Source organism: Etheostoma spectabile, chromosome 16, assembly GCF_008692095.1.
Source record: "Etheostoma spectabile isolate EspeVRDwgs_2016 chromosome 16, UIUC_Espe_1.0, whole genome shotgun sequence".
NCBI lineage: Eukaryota > Metazoa > Chordata > Actinopteri > Perciformes > Percidae > Etheostoma > Etheostoma spectabile.
In genome coordinates, this window is record NC_045748.1 from 26606326 (window position 1) to 26623196 (window position 16871).

Here is a 16871-nt window from a genome sequence, read left to right on the forward strand (position 1 = left end):
AGGTAAGCTTGTGAGATGAATCTATTTTCTTGTTTATTCACTCCTCTGTGACAGTGAACTGAATGTCTTTAAAATTTGGGAAACAGTGATCAACTTCTTCTTCGTCTTTTCTCTCCATTTTCTGACATTTTAGAGCCCAAACAACTAATCGATTAACCAAGAACATAATCGACTGAAAATAAAAGTTGCAGCCCTAGTTAGTACTTTTATACTCTACTGACACATTACAGTAAATTGTTTTTAAAAATACAAATTACAGTGTGGAAAAAAAACACATGAGCCCGCAACAAACAAACAGGGAATATAGAAGAAAAAAGTAAAGATGCAGGCACATAAAACCCTTTGAGAGAATGGCTTAACGCTCGTGTGTTTGTGCCCGTGGGCGAAAACTTTGTCCCATTTTCAGGGAGAACTTTTCTTTCCAGCAGCCATGAAATATCAGCCGTCTCTTTCGTGATTTAACCAACAAGATGGACATTAGAAATCTCTTCACGTGGCGGCTGATCCCCTGTAATGCCCCCCCCCCCCCTCCCTCCCTCCCCCCCTCCCCTGTCAAAATTTACCTGCACTTTGATTGGTTATCCCCGTTTCTCAGAAGTGTGCAGCGGGATGAGGATGCGGCAGCTGCCCCCCGTTGGTTTTGTCTCTCAGCATGGTGAGTGCCGTGTTGGAGAAATCCCTCAGGACGTCCACCGTCTCCCTCTGCAGGAGCAGGGACTCCTGCACGAACTCCTGCTGGCTCTCCACCAGCAGCTGGACCGACTGGGCCAGCACCTCCAGGGACTGGGACACCGAGGTCAGGAGCATGCGGCTGGCGCGCTGCTGCTGCAGGCTCTGGGAGGCCATCTGGGCCACCTGCTCGCGGGCCCGGCGGGGGGACGCTCCGCCCGGGAGGACGTCCGCCGCGGCTGGGCCCGCGGTGGGAGGAGTATTGGGTGGGAGGACTGAGGAGGAGGAGGAGGGGAACGGTTGATGGGCGTTGGAAGAGGTTGCATTAGAGGAGGAAGATACTGCAGCAGGAGGCGCTGGGAGGGAGGAAGAGGAGGGCTCGGGGTGGGAGGCGTTGGCTGGAACAGATTTAGAGGGCGATGTGGAGGAAGGAGACGTAGAGATGGAGGCAGGAGGAAGCGGCGGAGTGAATGAGGAGGAAGGAGCAAGGAGGGAAGAGAAAGTCATGTTGGAGATCGAGCGGGGGTCCAGCGGGGGCGCAGCGGCGGAGGAAGAGGCTGCGTCGGGTTCCGACACCGGAGGGAAAGAGGAGGACGTGGAGGCCAAGGGCCCAGGTGCAGGTCTGGGGGAGGTGTGGTTCTGGGTGGTGGTGGTGGTGTGGTTCTGGCTGTTCCGGGAGTAGGTGTGGACCGGCTTCATCCTCAGCAGGGTGTTGTCGGGCAGCGGGTCCAGGGACGGGGAGGAGGGCCGGGGGAGAGACGAGGGGTAGGAGGAGAACAGGGAGTCGTCGTTTTCTTCAAAGTCCATGGTGTGTTCTGGAAGATCAGAGGGACCAAACATGTCGGTGAACTTAACACTCACGCACAACTTGATCCAAACAACGAGTCGTGGTCACGAGTCATCAAAAAGTCGTAGTCTAGTACGTCACAAAAAAGTCACGGTATAGAATGTCAGAGAAAAAAAAGGTCTAAAACCCTTGTGTTGTCTTCCTGTCGAAATTAACAAAAATCAACTCTTTTCTTTTTAACTTTATTCTTACATTTTTGTTCCTTTTTTCAAAACTTTTGTCATTTTTTTCAATGTCACTTTTGTGACGTTTTCAACAGCACGTAACAATAACTTATTAACTTTAGTTTTAGTTATTTTTGGAGTTTATGGTCAATAAACCTCATTCATAGTAAATTATACCTAATGTTTGAGTTAGAAAAGCAGAAATTAGGAATTATTGAGACTAAAATCAAAGGAATGGATGTTGATGATAATCACAGACTGGAATATGTCAACTTTTACTCAATACTATTTCAAAAACACTTCCATTTTTTCCCCCAATGCTATAAAATTGAATAAGACCCAAAATTAATGAAAGTAGAGTCATGTTATTTTGGGTAATTAAAAAGAACATTGATATAGGAAAACGGGTTAATTTGACCAGAGGACACCATGAGGGTTAAAAAAGGTCACGGTTGAACTAAATACTTGCATAATTCTAAAATGTAATATTTATAAATATTATAAAAAGGGTCCTGGCACCAAGAAAACCCGTTTCATTTGAATTTAAATGGTTATCTCACTCCCTCTCGTGCCCTTAAAGCCAGAAGCTGAATATAAAACTCCGTCTTACCTCCGTCGTCCGCCAGGTCAAAGTCAGGGGACGAGTAGAAAGGATCGCCTGCAAAACATCGTCACGCTGCAGTTAGTCGATATACAAAGGAATTTCGCAGAAACAATCGAATTGTGAGCGTAAAAATCTATTTTAATCGAATCAAATGAAATTTTCTGAATCGTGCACCCTTTGCCTAAATATGTCTTATGCTTAACTTCAGTGAAGAAGCTTAACTGTTTTTAATGGCATCATTAAAAACAGTTAAGCTTCTTACTCAGCACTTTATCCACTGAACAGAATATTTATTATCCACTTAGTGTGAGAGTGGGCAAGTTGTGTTTTTATGTTATGGTTAAGATGTGCTTGCAGGGTGTGTGTGGTGGTGTGGTGTGTGTTGGTGTGTGTGTGTGTGTGTGTGTGTGTGTGTGGTGTGTGTGTTGTGTGTGTGTGTGTGTGTGGAGAAAGTGTTACAGATACAGTATTAGGGGACCACTAAGGTCTATATAAAAGAGACTTCAGATACAGTATTAGGGGACCACTAAGGTCTAACTATAACAGATAGGACATGTCAGATAACTCAGTACAGTATAGGGACCACTAAGGTCTATGTAAAAGAGACTTCAGATACAGTATTAGGGACCACTAAGGTCTATATAAAGAGACTTCAGATACAGTATTAGGGACCACTAAGGTCTATATAAAAGAGACTTCAGATCCAGTATTAGGGGACCACTAAGGTCTATATAAAAGAGACTTCAGATACAGTATTAGGGACCACTAAGGTCTATATAAAAGAGACTTCAGATACAGTATTAGGGGACCACTAAGGTCTATATAAAAAGGTAGAAAGGTGTGTGTGTGTGTGTGTGTGTGTGGTGTGTGTGTGTGTGTGAGAAATGAATGTGTTGTGAGATGAGGTTTTTTATATACGTGTTACGATGATGAACCTTACAAGAGTGGCTCTACAATTTCATTGTACTTAAAATGCAAAAACAATAAAAGGCATTCATTAGTGTTTTGTTTGCTTTCTACACAGCAGTGTCTGTTGTTTTATCCTGCCAACAATAAGTAATATGCATATGGCGGCTTTGGGAAGGTTTTTTTATTCACGGCCCGAGATTTGTGTCCCTTTCTCTTTTCTACTTCTACTGAAACATCCTTAAAAATGTGCAAATCTCTCGACACACTTCACATAAACGTGTATGGTGAAGTCACTACAGATTCTTCTGATCTAACTACTTATTTCTCACTGTAGCAGCCACTTCGATACATTGATTGATTGATTAATTAAAATGTATTTTGGACTTGTGAAAGAAAAGAAAAAAAGAGTTATACCGAAAACAATATGACACAAGCTACCTGTCGAGCTACCTGAATGACAAATCTTAAACTGGGGGGTCTGGGGTCCTCCACCAAAAAAAGTCTTCTACTTGAATCTCATTTCCTGCATTTCTACATACGTTTAGGGACTATGGTGGATTGAAATCTTGGAAATAATTAAGTTGATCCAAACCATAACACAAACTGGATTTTGAAAGGTGGAAGTTACACCCTAAGGTGTGCAGGTAAACCTTTAGCTCCCCTTACCGGCGAGGTCTTTCTCCGGGGACGAGAGAGGAGAGAAGTCGTAGGACGTCCCTCCGGGTATGGACTGGGATTGCCGTCAGCTAGGTAGAGAAGGGGGCCATTGGGGGCGGCCCTTGCTGTAAATCTTGAGAAAGTCTTCCTCTTCGTCGAGTAGAAATCCTTTCGCCACCTGGGAACCAATCATGGAAAAGAGCCATTAAGAAGAGACACTGGATGGGAGCCAGATGACCAAATAAAGGGATATTATATGAGAGAGAGAGAGAGAGAGAGAGAGGAGAAAAGAGAGAGAGGGGAGAGAGAGAAAGGGGATAGGGAGAGGAGAAGAGAGAGAAAGAGAGAGATGAGGAGATAGAGAGAGCGAGAGAGAGAGGTGAGAGGTATAGAGAGATGAGAGAGTTAGAGAGAGGCGAAAGGTTAGGATATGAGAGGAGAGAGAGAGAGAAAGAGAAGGAATAGAGGGAGAGAGAGAAGAGAAAGAGGGATAGAGGAAAGGAGAGAGAGAGAAAGGGGGATAAGGGAGAGAGGAGAGAGAGAGAGAGAAAAGGGGATAAAGGGAGAGAGAGAGAGAAAAGGGGGATAGAGAGAGAGAGAGAGAGAGAAAAAGGGTGATAGAGTGAGAGAGAGAGAGAGAGAGAAAGGGGGATCGAGGGAGAGAGAGAGAGAGAGAAAAGGGGATAAGGAGGAGAAGAGAGAGAAAAGGGTATAGAGGGAGAAAGAGAGAGAAGAAAAGGGGGATAGAGGGAGAGAGAGAGAGAGAGAGAGAGAGAGAGAGAGAGAGAGATCTGTCCTGGACTGTCCTCTGGACCCCATAGGGAAAGTAGGGGAGAGGAGGATGTTAGCCAAGCTGACATCCATCATGGACAACACCTCCCACCTCCCTTGGCCACCTAAAAAATAAAACAGGACAAAGCTCTAAGCCTCAGCTTTACCCGGCTGTTAAAGGAGGCCAAAGTGGGACTCCCTTATAGTCGGGGGAAGTATGTCCCATAATGCACTGCCTAGAGACCAAGAGACTGGATCACATCACTCCAGTTCTGAAGTCTTTACACTGGCTTCCTGTGTCTCAAAGAATTGATTTCAAAGTACTCTTGCTAGTTTATAAATCCCTTAACGGTTTAGGTCCAAAATACATTTCTGATCTGCTACTACACTATGACCCCCCCAGACCTCTCAGGTCATCTGGGACAGGTCTGCTACTACACTATGACCCCCCCAGACCTCTCAGGTCATCTGGGACGGGTCTACTACTACACTATGACCCCCCCAGAACTCTCAGGTCATCTGGGACAGGTCTACTACTACACCATGACCCCCCCCAGACCTCTCAGGTCATCTGGGACAGGTCTACTTTCTGTCCCCAGAGTCAGAACTAAACAGGGTGAAGCAGCTTTCAGTTTCTATGCTCCTCATATCTGGAATAAACTCCCAGAAACCTGTAGATCCGCTGCTACTCTCAGTTCTTTTAAATCGAGGCTGAAGACCTTTCTTTTTGATGCTGCCTTTCTTTAAATGAATGCTCATTTCTTTACATTTCTTATGCTGCACTGTAACTTTTATTCTGGTGTTTTATGTGTCTATTTTTTAACTGTCTATTCATGTGTTTTACCGGTTTTAATGCTTATGATTTTAACTGTTTGTACTTGTGTTTTATCTGTTTAACTGATTTCGTGTAAAGCACTTTGAATTGCCCTGTTGCTGAAATGTGCTCTACAGATAAAGCTGCCTTGCCTTGCCTTTAATAGATAGAGTGCATTATGGCTGAAGGAGGTTTTTTCTGAAAGGAACCTCCCAGTCCCTGTTTACCACAGCTCTGGTGATCCGAGTGTGCCTATATATAATAAACTCCAGCAGTGGAGGTGGCGCCAGGCCATGTAGTCCTTTATAAATAAAGACTTGCTCCGCTTCTGAGACGCGCCCGGTGTGGTATGGCGCGTGGCGGAGGACGGAACATAACGGCGGCCCAGCCGGACGTGCCAACTGGAGAATCAGAGTTAATCAGCCCTCATGCTTCCTTCTCTCACAGCAACGGCCCTGCCATGAAATTCCCCGATAAACCCAGAATTTGCGCTTGCGTCCCCTCACCTCCTCTGGGACTCATCATCAGGATCTTGTGGACCATCCTCTCCACGGGGCCCATGCTCTTCTTCCTCACGTTGCTGCCGTTGGGGCCCCGGAGCGCTCGCCGTCCATCACACTTGAGGTCCGCCCATTTCTTCATGATCTGACGCACCTGTTGGAAAAATGAAAGTCATCTATTGTGACTAAGGGTGGGAAAAGTAGCGATACAGCATCGTATCGCAGTATTTTAAGTGGCAATACTGTATCGATACGTATGGATCTTATATTATATATTATATCTGTGTTGTCAGTTTGACCCATTTTGCAGCGATAACACTGAAGTGAGATGAACAAACAGAGACATGTTTATTTCTAGATGAATCCGATGTTGACTAAGTCTCAAATCATTGAAAATTGGAAGTTGGAAAAAAGGTTATAAATTGCAATATATCACAGAATACTGCAACATGTTTAAAATTGGAGTACTATCGTATCGGCGATCGGCGTCTGGTGATTCCCACCCTTGAATGTGTGTCTCTTCCACGTAGAAGATCTCGATTACAAACAGCTGAGATAACATCTATGTTCAGGGAATGCATCAGTCTCTACTAGACCACTATTAAACATGGAAGTGGGGTTCGTTTTTTTATCATAAGGTTATAATTCATGTTAAAAATCCACTATGGAAACAACATAAGTCGTCATATCCAGAATAATTGAGTCAGGAATACATGTTTATCACAGAAAAAAAGGTAACTTGAACCATTTTTCTTCTTGTAAAAATTAGAAATGTGTCAATTTGACCTGAATACCATACGAGGGTTAAACAGAAACCCATATGTCAGATAGACATTTTTTTAAAGGGGTCAGATTTGACCCGAGGACAACACAAGGGTTAAGACGGGACAGAACATTTAACAGCCATCAATGTTATGCATGAAATAGTCATTTATAAAAAATAAAATACTATTTCTATAGTAAATTGAATATCTTTGGGTTCTGGACGGTTCGTCAAACCAAAACTATTTGAAGACGTCACCTTAGGCGCTGAGAAATGTGACGAGAGTTTTCTAACTTTTTATAGACCAAATAAACGGATCAATCAAAGCCTAGAAGTGCTAATCCTTCGTTCTTTAGGAACACCAAGGATTCGCTGGAGATGGGCAACAGAAGTTAAAAGTAGGAAAACCACTGACATTTTCTATACAAAAGGCTTATATTTAAAAGGGCTAATGCATAAGTAATGCAGCAGATGTAGAACATTTACATCTAGAACCAAAACAAAATGTCTGAGAGCATGCCTCAAATTTAGATAACACGCAGCCTGTGCATCCTTCATCATCACTAACAGGACTAGACCTCTCTGTACATCCTTCATCATCACTAACAGGACTAGACCTCTCTGTACATCCTTCATCATCACTAACAGGACTAGACCTCTCTGTACATCCTTCATCATCACTAACAGGACTAGATCTCTCTGTACATCATCATCACTAACAGGACTAGACCTCTCTGTACATCCTTCATCATCATCACTAACAGGACTAGACCTCTCTGTACATCCTTCATCATCATCACTAACAGGACTAGACCTCTCTGTACATCATCATTACTAACAGGACTAGACCTCTGTACATCCTTCATCATCATCACTAACAGGACTAGACCTCTCTGTACTTCCTTCATCATCATCACTAACAGGACTAGACCTCTCTGTACATCCTTCATCATCATCACTAACAGGACTAGACCTCTCTGTACATCCTTCATCATCACTGACAGGACTAGACCTCTCTGTACATCCTTCATCATCATCACTAACAGGACTAGACCTCTCTGTACATCCTTCATCATCATCATCACTAACAGGACTAGGAATAAACCGACCTCTCTGTACATCATCACTAACAGGACTAGGAATGAACCAACCTCTCTGTACATCCTTCATCATCACTAACAGGACTAGGAATGAACCAACCTCTCTGTTCATCATCACTAACAGGACTAGACCTGAACCAACCTCTCTGTACATCATCATCACTAACAGGACTAGGAATGAACCAACCTCTCTGTACATCATCATCACTAACAGGACTAGGAATGAACCAACCTCTCTGTACATCCTTCATCATCACTAACAGGACTAGGAATGAACCAACCTCTCTGTACATCATCACTAACAGGACTAGACCTGAACCAACCTCTCTGTACATCATCATCACTAACAGGACTAGGAATGAACCAACCTCTCTGTACATCATCATCACTAACAGGACTAGGAATGAACCAACCTCTCTGTACATCCTTCATCATCACTAACAGGACTAGGAATGAACCAACCTCTCTGTTCATCATCACTAACAGGACTAGACCTGAACCAACCTCTCTGTACATCATCATCACTAACAGGACTAGGAATGAACCAACCTCTCTGTACATCATCACTAACAGGACTAGTAATGAACCAACCTCTCTGTTCATCATCACTAACAGGACTAGACCTGAACCAACCTCTCTGTACATCATCATCACTAACAGGACTAGGAATGAACCAACCTCTCTGTACATCCTTCATCATCACTAACAGGACTAGTAATGAACCAACCTCTCTGTACATCATCACTAACAGGACTAGACCTCTCTGTACATCATCATCACTAACAGGACTAGACCTCTCTGTACATCCTTCATCATCATCACTAACAGGACTAGGAATGAACCAACCTCTCTGTACATCCTTCATCATCACTAACAGGACTAGAACTGAACCGACCTCTCTGTGGTTCTCTCCCAGACTGTTGATCTGATTGGTGATTTCGGTCCAGGTTTGCTTCTTGGCTTCAGCCGACACACCTTGGTTAAACTTCTCTACGGGGAGAGAGATAATATCATGTTAGACGTCAGAGTGAGACATTATCTGCCTAATCTATGTATATGTAAATCCCCCACACACACACACACACACACACACACACACCACACACACACACACCACACACACCACAACACACCACACACACACACACACACACACACACACACCATCTGAATTGCAACTTAGCAAAAGAAGCTTTTTTTTTTTTAACGGGCTAAAAAAAAAAAAAAAAAAAACATAATACATTTTTTCCCAAACTACAATTGTGAAATATCTGTTATAAAAATAATCTTTATTTAAGAGGATTTTTTTTTTTTTTTTTACACAACCAAGACAACACTTACCATATTACAATAGATCCAAAATCTAAGACGATATCTGGTCTCATATCACAATATCGATACAACATGGTACATTGCCCTATTTCTGATACCGTGGCGGCACCACCACCAGCAGAAACCAACCCTCAATACATTTATCAAAAGAATATTTTATACTTCAGCCAGTTTCACTTTGCTGCGGTTTAGGTTCCTTTCACGTGTTTCTGCCCGGATACGACTCGATCCAGGAGGCAAATAGAACTCTGCTTCAGGAGGAGATAACGGAGCATAACGGGCGTCGTTTCAGGCATCCAGAGCGTTTGAAGTATGCGTCAAATTAATTTTGTTGTCACATGTGTCTGGTAACTGACAACTGACGCACTTTCAAAGCTTCGACAGGAAGGAAACTATTTAAATTGTCAGTACAAACGATGCAGCTGTGGCATGAAATTAATGCTTTTGTTTAGCTTTAGAACAAAAACTCTCTCCTTTTCTTCTCGTCAAGACGACTGACATTAAGCTTAATAGGCCGACTTTTCAGGAAAGTATAGTGTGGATACACCGCTTTACACAACACACACACACACACACACACACACACACACACACACACACACACCACACACACACACACACCACACAAACAACGTAGAATAGGGACAGAAACTACACAACATAAACAAAAAGTCGAAACACACACAAAACACCCCACACACACACTAAACAACGTAGAATAGGGACAGAAACTACACAACAAACACAAAATGTCAAAACAAACACACACAAAACACACACACACACACACACACACACACACACACACACACACACTAACAACGTAGAATAGGGACAGAAACTACACAACATAAACAAAATGCTTTACAAACACACACACACTATAACAAGGTAGAATAGGGACGGAAAATAAGATAGAGAGAATACACACAAAATGTCAAAACACACACACACACACACACACACACACACACACCCACATACACACACACACTCACTGAGGAGGATGTATCTGTTCCTTTTCACCGCCTCCAGCAGCAGTTTGATCTCCGTCAGGGAGAACCGGGGCTTTCCTCTCGCCCCCGCCCTCACCGCTCCCAACTTAAACTCCTCGTCGTCCTCGCGCCACAAGGCCGACGACATGGCTCCAGCTCGTCCTCTCCTCGTCCTCTCCTCGTCCTCCCCTTGTCCCCCTTCGTCCTCCCCTTGTCCTCCACTCGTCCTCTCCTCGTCCTCGTCCTCCGCCGCCGCTCACAGCCCACCACCACTCAGTTCAGTACTGATTCCAGATTTTGGCACCGCCCAGGACTGTCTGGTCCCGATCCACCCGCCGGTCTGGACTGAAGACACCTGGCTGACTGCAACGGGCCTGCGACAAACTAGAGAAGGAGGAAGGAGAGAGAACAGAGGAGAGAATGCAAGGCGGGGAGATGAGGAGAAAGAGAGCGAAAGCATGGTGTTAAAAGATGAATTAAGTAACTTTGTATACAGAAATAAAAACCTCGCTTCTGGGGCGGCCTATAGCTCTCTCATAGGTCTTTTCCACCAAGGCTAACCAGGTGCTGGTTCTGGGCTGGTGCTGGTCGCCAGTTCTCTAAGAACCAGCTGGATCTTCCCCAGCCTGAGACCCAGCAGACCGTTGGTTTCCTCCCCAGACCACGGTGGTTCTGGTTCCCTCCCCAGACCACGGTGGTTCTGGTTCCCCATCCATGTCCGAAGCTAACATTAACAGCTCTCTATGGTTAACAGCTGACCGGGGTTTTAAAAATGGCCGCCAGAAGTTTTTGTTTTCGAACGTCATGGTAACCCCGCCCCCAGCACCTGACGTACCCGGTTCTTATCTCTAGACCAGCGCTAAGTCGGTGCTGGGTTGGAACCGGTTTTCTTGGTCCAGAACCAGGTTTATTTGTGTGGAAAAGCAAAGAACCGGTTTAATATTTGGCACATTGACTCCGAACCAGCACCAGAACCGCCTCGGTGGAAAAGACACATCAGTGCGCTCGCCCATGGTAGCGGCTCGGGTTCGGATCCAGCCTGGGGCCCTTTGCTGCGTGTCACCCCCCATCTTTCTCCCCCTTTCACAACTGTCTCTCTATCTAATAAAAAGGGAGAAAAACCCCAAAAATAATCTTAGAAAAAAACTCTGCCAACGAGTGCCTGAATCGATTCCAATTCACAGCGTCCCGCTTGCATATTCGTTATGTTATAAATATTTCAGTTACAATAACAATTGGTATATATATATATATATATATATATATATATATATATATATATATATATATGCTGATAAATGATGATAGCTACAGGACCACCTAGATTAAGTAATTTTTATGACAATTTCACTCTGTCCATTGATGACTTGATCATTAAGTGCAGGGACAGAGTGAAGAGTCTTGGGATAGTTTTTGATCGGTCACTTTCATTTGACTTGCATATTAAGGAGGTGACAAAAGTCGCCGTCTTTCATCTCCGAAGAATTGCAAAGGTCAGATCAGTATTGTCCCTTAAAGATGCCGAGGCCCTCATTCAGGCCTTTGTTACATCGAGACTAGATTATTGTAATGTCCTGTTCTCGGGGCTGCCTAAGAAAAGTCTGCGAGGTCTACAGATGGTCCAGAATGCCGCAGCACGTGGTCTTACTGGATCATCTAAATACAGACACATAACTCCTGTGTTGGCCTCACTTCACTGGCTCCCTGTCCAGGTTAGAGCCGATTTTAAGGTCTTACTTTTAACTTACAAAATAGTGAATGGCCTTGCACCGGTATATCTGTCTGATATGTTAAACTCTTATGTGCCTTCTCGGTTGCTGCGCTCCCACGGGTCTGGATCGCTGACTATACCCAACGTCAGAAAGAAAACCGGTTGGGGAGCGAGCCTTCTCGTTTCGTGCGCTCCAACATTATGGAACAGTCTTCCAGTGGATATCAGACTGGCATGTTCAACTGGGGTCTTTAAATCAAAGCTTAAGACTTGTTTATTCACTGCTGCGTATGAGTCCTAATTGCTTTGATGTATTTGTTTAGTGTTATTTACTTTTTACTGTCTTGTTTTTAAATTTTTGTACTGTATGCATTGTGTTCTTGCTGTAAAGCACTTTAATGGAAAGCGCTCTATAAATAAATGTATTATTATTATTATTAAATAACAAATGATTTAAGCGATTTCTCAGAGAATTTACGCTGTAAATTGCACAAGCAAGAAGCAACCGTCAAAGATTTTGTTCTATAAAGCACCCGGTTAATGTTTACATGAAGAATTAACCCCCAAAATGTGGTTTAAAGTGCTTTTGACTTGCACATCCATGGTGAAAAGGCAGATATTATAAGACTGATTTCTGTATATTATTAATCGATAACAGATCCCTCACACAAAGATTGATTTTTGATAGGGAATCGATGATTTTAACCCATCTTTGTTGGGAATTAACTCCGTTGTTTCCTCTCCATATAAGCACAGGAAGATTATATATTAATATTTAAGAGATAAAACTGGTTGCTTCTGCCATGTGGATTTATCCAGTCCGACACTTGGTGGCAGTATACAACAGAATCCAAACTGTGAGACAGACGCTGGTCCAATCCCAAAGTGAGCCCTGAAGACAGACAGACAGACACACAGACAGACAGACACACAGACAGACAGACACACAGACAGACAGACACACAGACAGACACACAGACAGACAGACACACAGACAGACACGACACACAGACAGACAGACAGACACACAGACAGACACACACACAGACAGACACACAGAAACACAGACAGACAGACACACAGACAGACAGACACACAGACAGACAGACACACAGACAGACAGACACACAGACAGACACACACACAGACAGACAGACACACAGACAGACAGACACACAGACAGATAGACAGACACACAGACAGACAGACAGACAGACAGACAGACACACAGACACACAGACAGACACACAGACAGACAGACAGACACACAGAAACACAGACACACAGACAGACACACAGACAGACAGACACACAGACAGACACACAGACAGACAGACAGACACACAGACAGACAGACAGACAGACAGACACACAGACAGACAGACAGACACACAGACAGACACACAGACAGACACACAGACACACAGACACACAGACAGACACACAGACACACAGACAGACACACAGCTGCATCGTTTGTACTGACAATTTAAATAGTTTCCTTCCTGTCGAAGCTTTGAAAGTGCGTCAGTTGTCAGTTACCAGACACATGTGACAACAAAATTAATTTGACGCATACTTCAAACGCTCTGGATGCCTGAAACGACGCCCGTTATGCTCCGTTATCTCCTCCTGAAGCAGAGTTCTATTTGCCTCCTGGATCGAGTCGTATCCGGGCAGAAACACGTGAAAGGAACCTAAACCGCAGCAAAGTGAAACTGGCTGAAGTATAAAATATCTTTTGATAAATGTATTGAGGGTCGGTTTCTGCTGGTGGTGGTGCCGCCACGGTATCAGAAATAGGGCAATGTACCATGTTGTATCGATATTGTGATATGAGACTAGATATCGTCTTAGATTTTGGATCTGTTGTAATATGGTAAGTGTTGTCTTGGTTGTGTAAAAAAAAAAAAAAAAATCCTCTTGAAAAAAAAAGAGATTATTTTTATAACAGATATTTCACAATTGTAGTTTGGGAAAAAAATGTATTATGTTTTTTTTTTTTTTTTTTTTAGCCCGTTAAAAAAAAAAAAAGCTTTTTTTGCTAAGTTGCAATTCAGATGGTGTGTGGTGTGTGTGTGTGTGTGTGTGTGTGTGTGTGTGTGTGTGTGTGTGTGTGTGTGTGTGGGGTGTGTGTGTGTGTGTGTGTGTGTGTGTGCAGCCACATGGGCTCAGGTAGGTATAACTGTGATTGGGACAGCAGTTCACGAGATCAAACGTTACCATGGCGACGTCTAATAACAAAAGATGTTGCTAAGACGCCTGCCGGTTTGGGTATTTCCATTTTGACGTTTGTTGCTCCCCACACGGCCGAGGCCCCGGAGACGGCGGTCTGGTTCCTCATTTAGTCAAACTCTTGTCCTACAAGCTGGACAACGGGTCCGTTCTGTTCCTTTAAGGATTTCGCGAGAACTCAAACCACAACAACGAATACGAGATTAATTGTTTAATCAATTGATTTTTTTGTATTAATTTGTACAATATGTAAACAGTTTTATATAGTTGTTTTACTAATAGTGTGCTTGATGTTTTATGTAAAGCACTTTGATTTGCACTGTTGTTTACCTTTGTAATTTCCTTATCGTCTCCGACCCTTTGAAATTCGACATTGGGACAACCCTAAACCCTCAGGAATTTCGTGAGAACCCGCACCAAAGCCTGTGAGTCCTGACTCTGGGATTGGGCCGTTGTTGTTGTGTTTTTTAAGAAAGATAAATAAATACATTTTTAATAGTCAAGATGGAACAACTTCTGGGTAAAGCAGGTACACTTGTTGTTGTTGTTGTTGTTGTTGTTGTTGTTGTTGTTGTTTGTCTCCCTGTAATCTTTACACGTGTTATTTATGTATTTGACATTGACCCTGATCAGCACTTTGGTCAACTGTTGTTGTTGTTGTTGTTGTTGTTGTTTAAATGTGCTATAGAAAATAAAATTGACATTGACTTGTTAGAGGAATGTTTTAGCCCTTTTCCCGCAGCTCATTGGGGTTAAAGAAATCCTGAGAAAATCGTATTTTCTGCTTAAAATCCTGCATTTATTGACAGGGCTTTAGCTGGAAACACAGAACAACACAAACAGTTATGCTGGGAAATATTAAAGAAACAGACGCAACATTACATATTTCATCAATAAGAGTCATCAGATTTTACCTGGAGTTCTTGTTATTTCCAATAATATTTTTTTTGGGGGGGGGCGTAGACCAAGAACATCCTGTTTTTCTTTAGCTTCTGTCCCTACACTGCCTCCTTCTGGTCAGATGCTAACATTACAACAAATGCCTGTGTTGATGAGTACTGGTTGGTTGTATTGTGACAACATGTCAACAATCACTATAACCGCCGATTTATAACTTTTTAACAGTCTTGTGTAACAAAAATAAGCATCAGAAACTCAGGTTAAAGTCTGTTTTGTCTTCAGATATTGTTTAAAAGTCAGTATTGTACCATAGCAACCCAATATAGTATAGTATATGTTGAGATTTTTACGTGTATTTGGTACCCGTTAATAGACTATTTCACAGTTTTACGACTTCCTATTGGGGTGTATGTAAATGACGTCAACTGACAGGACGTAAACAAGGCTCCAAGCTGTTGCCTAGCAATGGAATTCACTTTAAAAAATCTCTAGCTATAGTATTAGCTAGATATGTTGAAATGTGTAGTCTGACGTCTCGATACATTAACTACTGAGAAAAAACGTATTCATAAAAAAAATGTTTAAATTCACATTAACGTTGTTGTTTTTTTTAGGGCTTTGACCACGTGGCCCGCTTCAGCCAATCAGCTGCTCTCTTCTTGAGTCTTTGTTGAGCTCGTGCCTGCCTCTCTCCCCCTGCTGCTCGTGCCTAGCTGCTCACACAAGCAGCAGCCCTGCGATTCACTCCGCCATCTCTGCGAGCTTCACGGCGCCGGACAGCCGTTACGCTACGTTACGTTACACCGCCGAACCCGGGATTTAAAGCGAATATCGGTAACGATACGTGAGTTTGACGTCGATGTAAAACGCGCGTTTATAAAGCAGCTCGTTGTGTGTGCGCGCGCCGCTCCGCCGGGTTATTTTAACGTTAGCGTCTCGCGACCATCCGTTGGTCGAGCCGGAGGGCGAAACGTCTGCTTTCTCCGGCGCTAACGTTACGCTCTTTAATTCGCACTGTAGCCTCTAACTATTACGTGCTTTTCTACGCTTAACCGCGCGCGTAGTCTGTTATTTGACATTTGGGGCGATCGGCGGTGTGAAAAAGCTGAAAATGTGGAAAATAATTACCAGAAAAAATGGCGTTGTTCTCTCCCTCTCCTCCTTCCTCCGCCGTCCTCCCGAAAGTTCGGAGTGTCGAGAACAACGCAACTGCGCAGACTCCGATTTTTTTTTTTCCCTTCCCTTGAACGCGCAACATTTTCAGCCCGCTGCGCGCCCCCCAGCTGCCCCACATGCAACGTGCACTAATCACTCCCACTGCCAAACAAATCACACGCAAAACTCAACAAATTGTGCGCAATTTACTTGTATTTTCAGTATTCAGAGTAAAAACTGATGGGTAAAACCGTCTCACGGTGCTGACTACCCCCCAAAACAACACCCCCCCCCCCACCCCCCTTCCCCCACACATTACACCTAATTAATTATTCCACAACCATATTTATATTTTAGCATATTCTTTTAATCATAACGTTCATATTTTAGCATTTCAATACAACACATCAATATGCATTGATAGCCATGTTGCCTTAGTAACCCTAAACCTGCTGAGTGATCTTTGTAGGTCAAAGGTCATCATTGTACTACTGTATTACTGCTAACCCATTAAACTCCAACCATAGCATCTCTATTCCCAGTTTAATCCACACACCACCATGCAAAGTAGGTCGACCCCTCACTGCTAGCAGCTAAAACACTGAGAAACCCAAAAAAATGATGTAGCCTAATTATCTCTTAATAGAGAAAAACAAAAACACGCACACACGAGTTGCATTTCAGTTCCCAGAAGTGTTGTGATCCGTGTGTTTTTCTCAGGTTCAGAACATGAAATATATAAGAT

At 43.4% G+C, this 16871-nt stretch overlaps 1 protein-coding gene across 1 annotated transcript; it reads right to left on the reverse strand.

Moving 5' to 3' along the window:
* Positions 1–22: 22 nt before the first annotated feature.
* LOC116704747 (nuclear pore complex protein NUP214) lies at positions 23–16213 on the reverse strand. The gene is made up of 8 exons (XM_032540351.1): positions 16100–16213; positions 10129–10499; positions 8694–8788; positions 5942–6089; positions 3958–4028; positions 3860–3923; positions 2291–2338; positions 23–1484 (listed from the first exon to the last, which is right to left on the reverse strand). Exons 2-8 carry the CDS (start codon positions 10271–10273, stop codon positions 592–594), a joined length of 1464 nt encoding a protein of 487 aa, XP_032396242.1. The 5' UTR covers positions 10274–10499; positions 16100–16213; the 3' UTR covers positions 23–591.
* Positions 16214–16871: the final 658 nt, after the last annotated feature.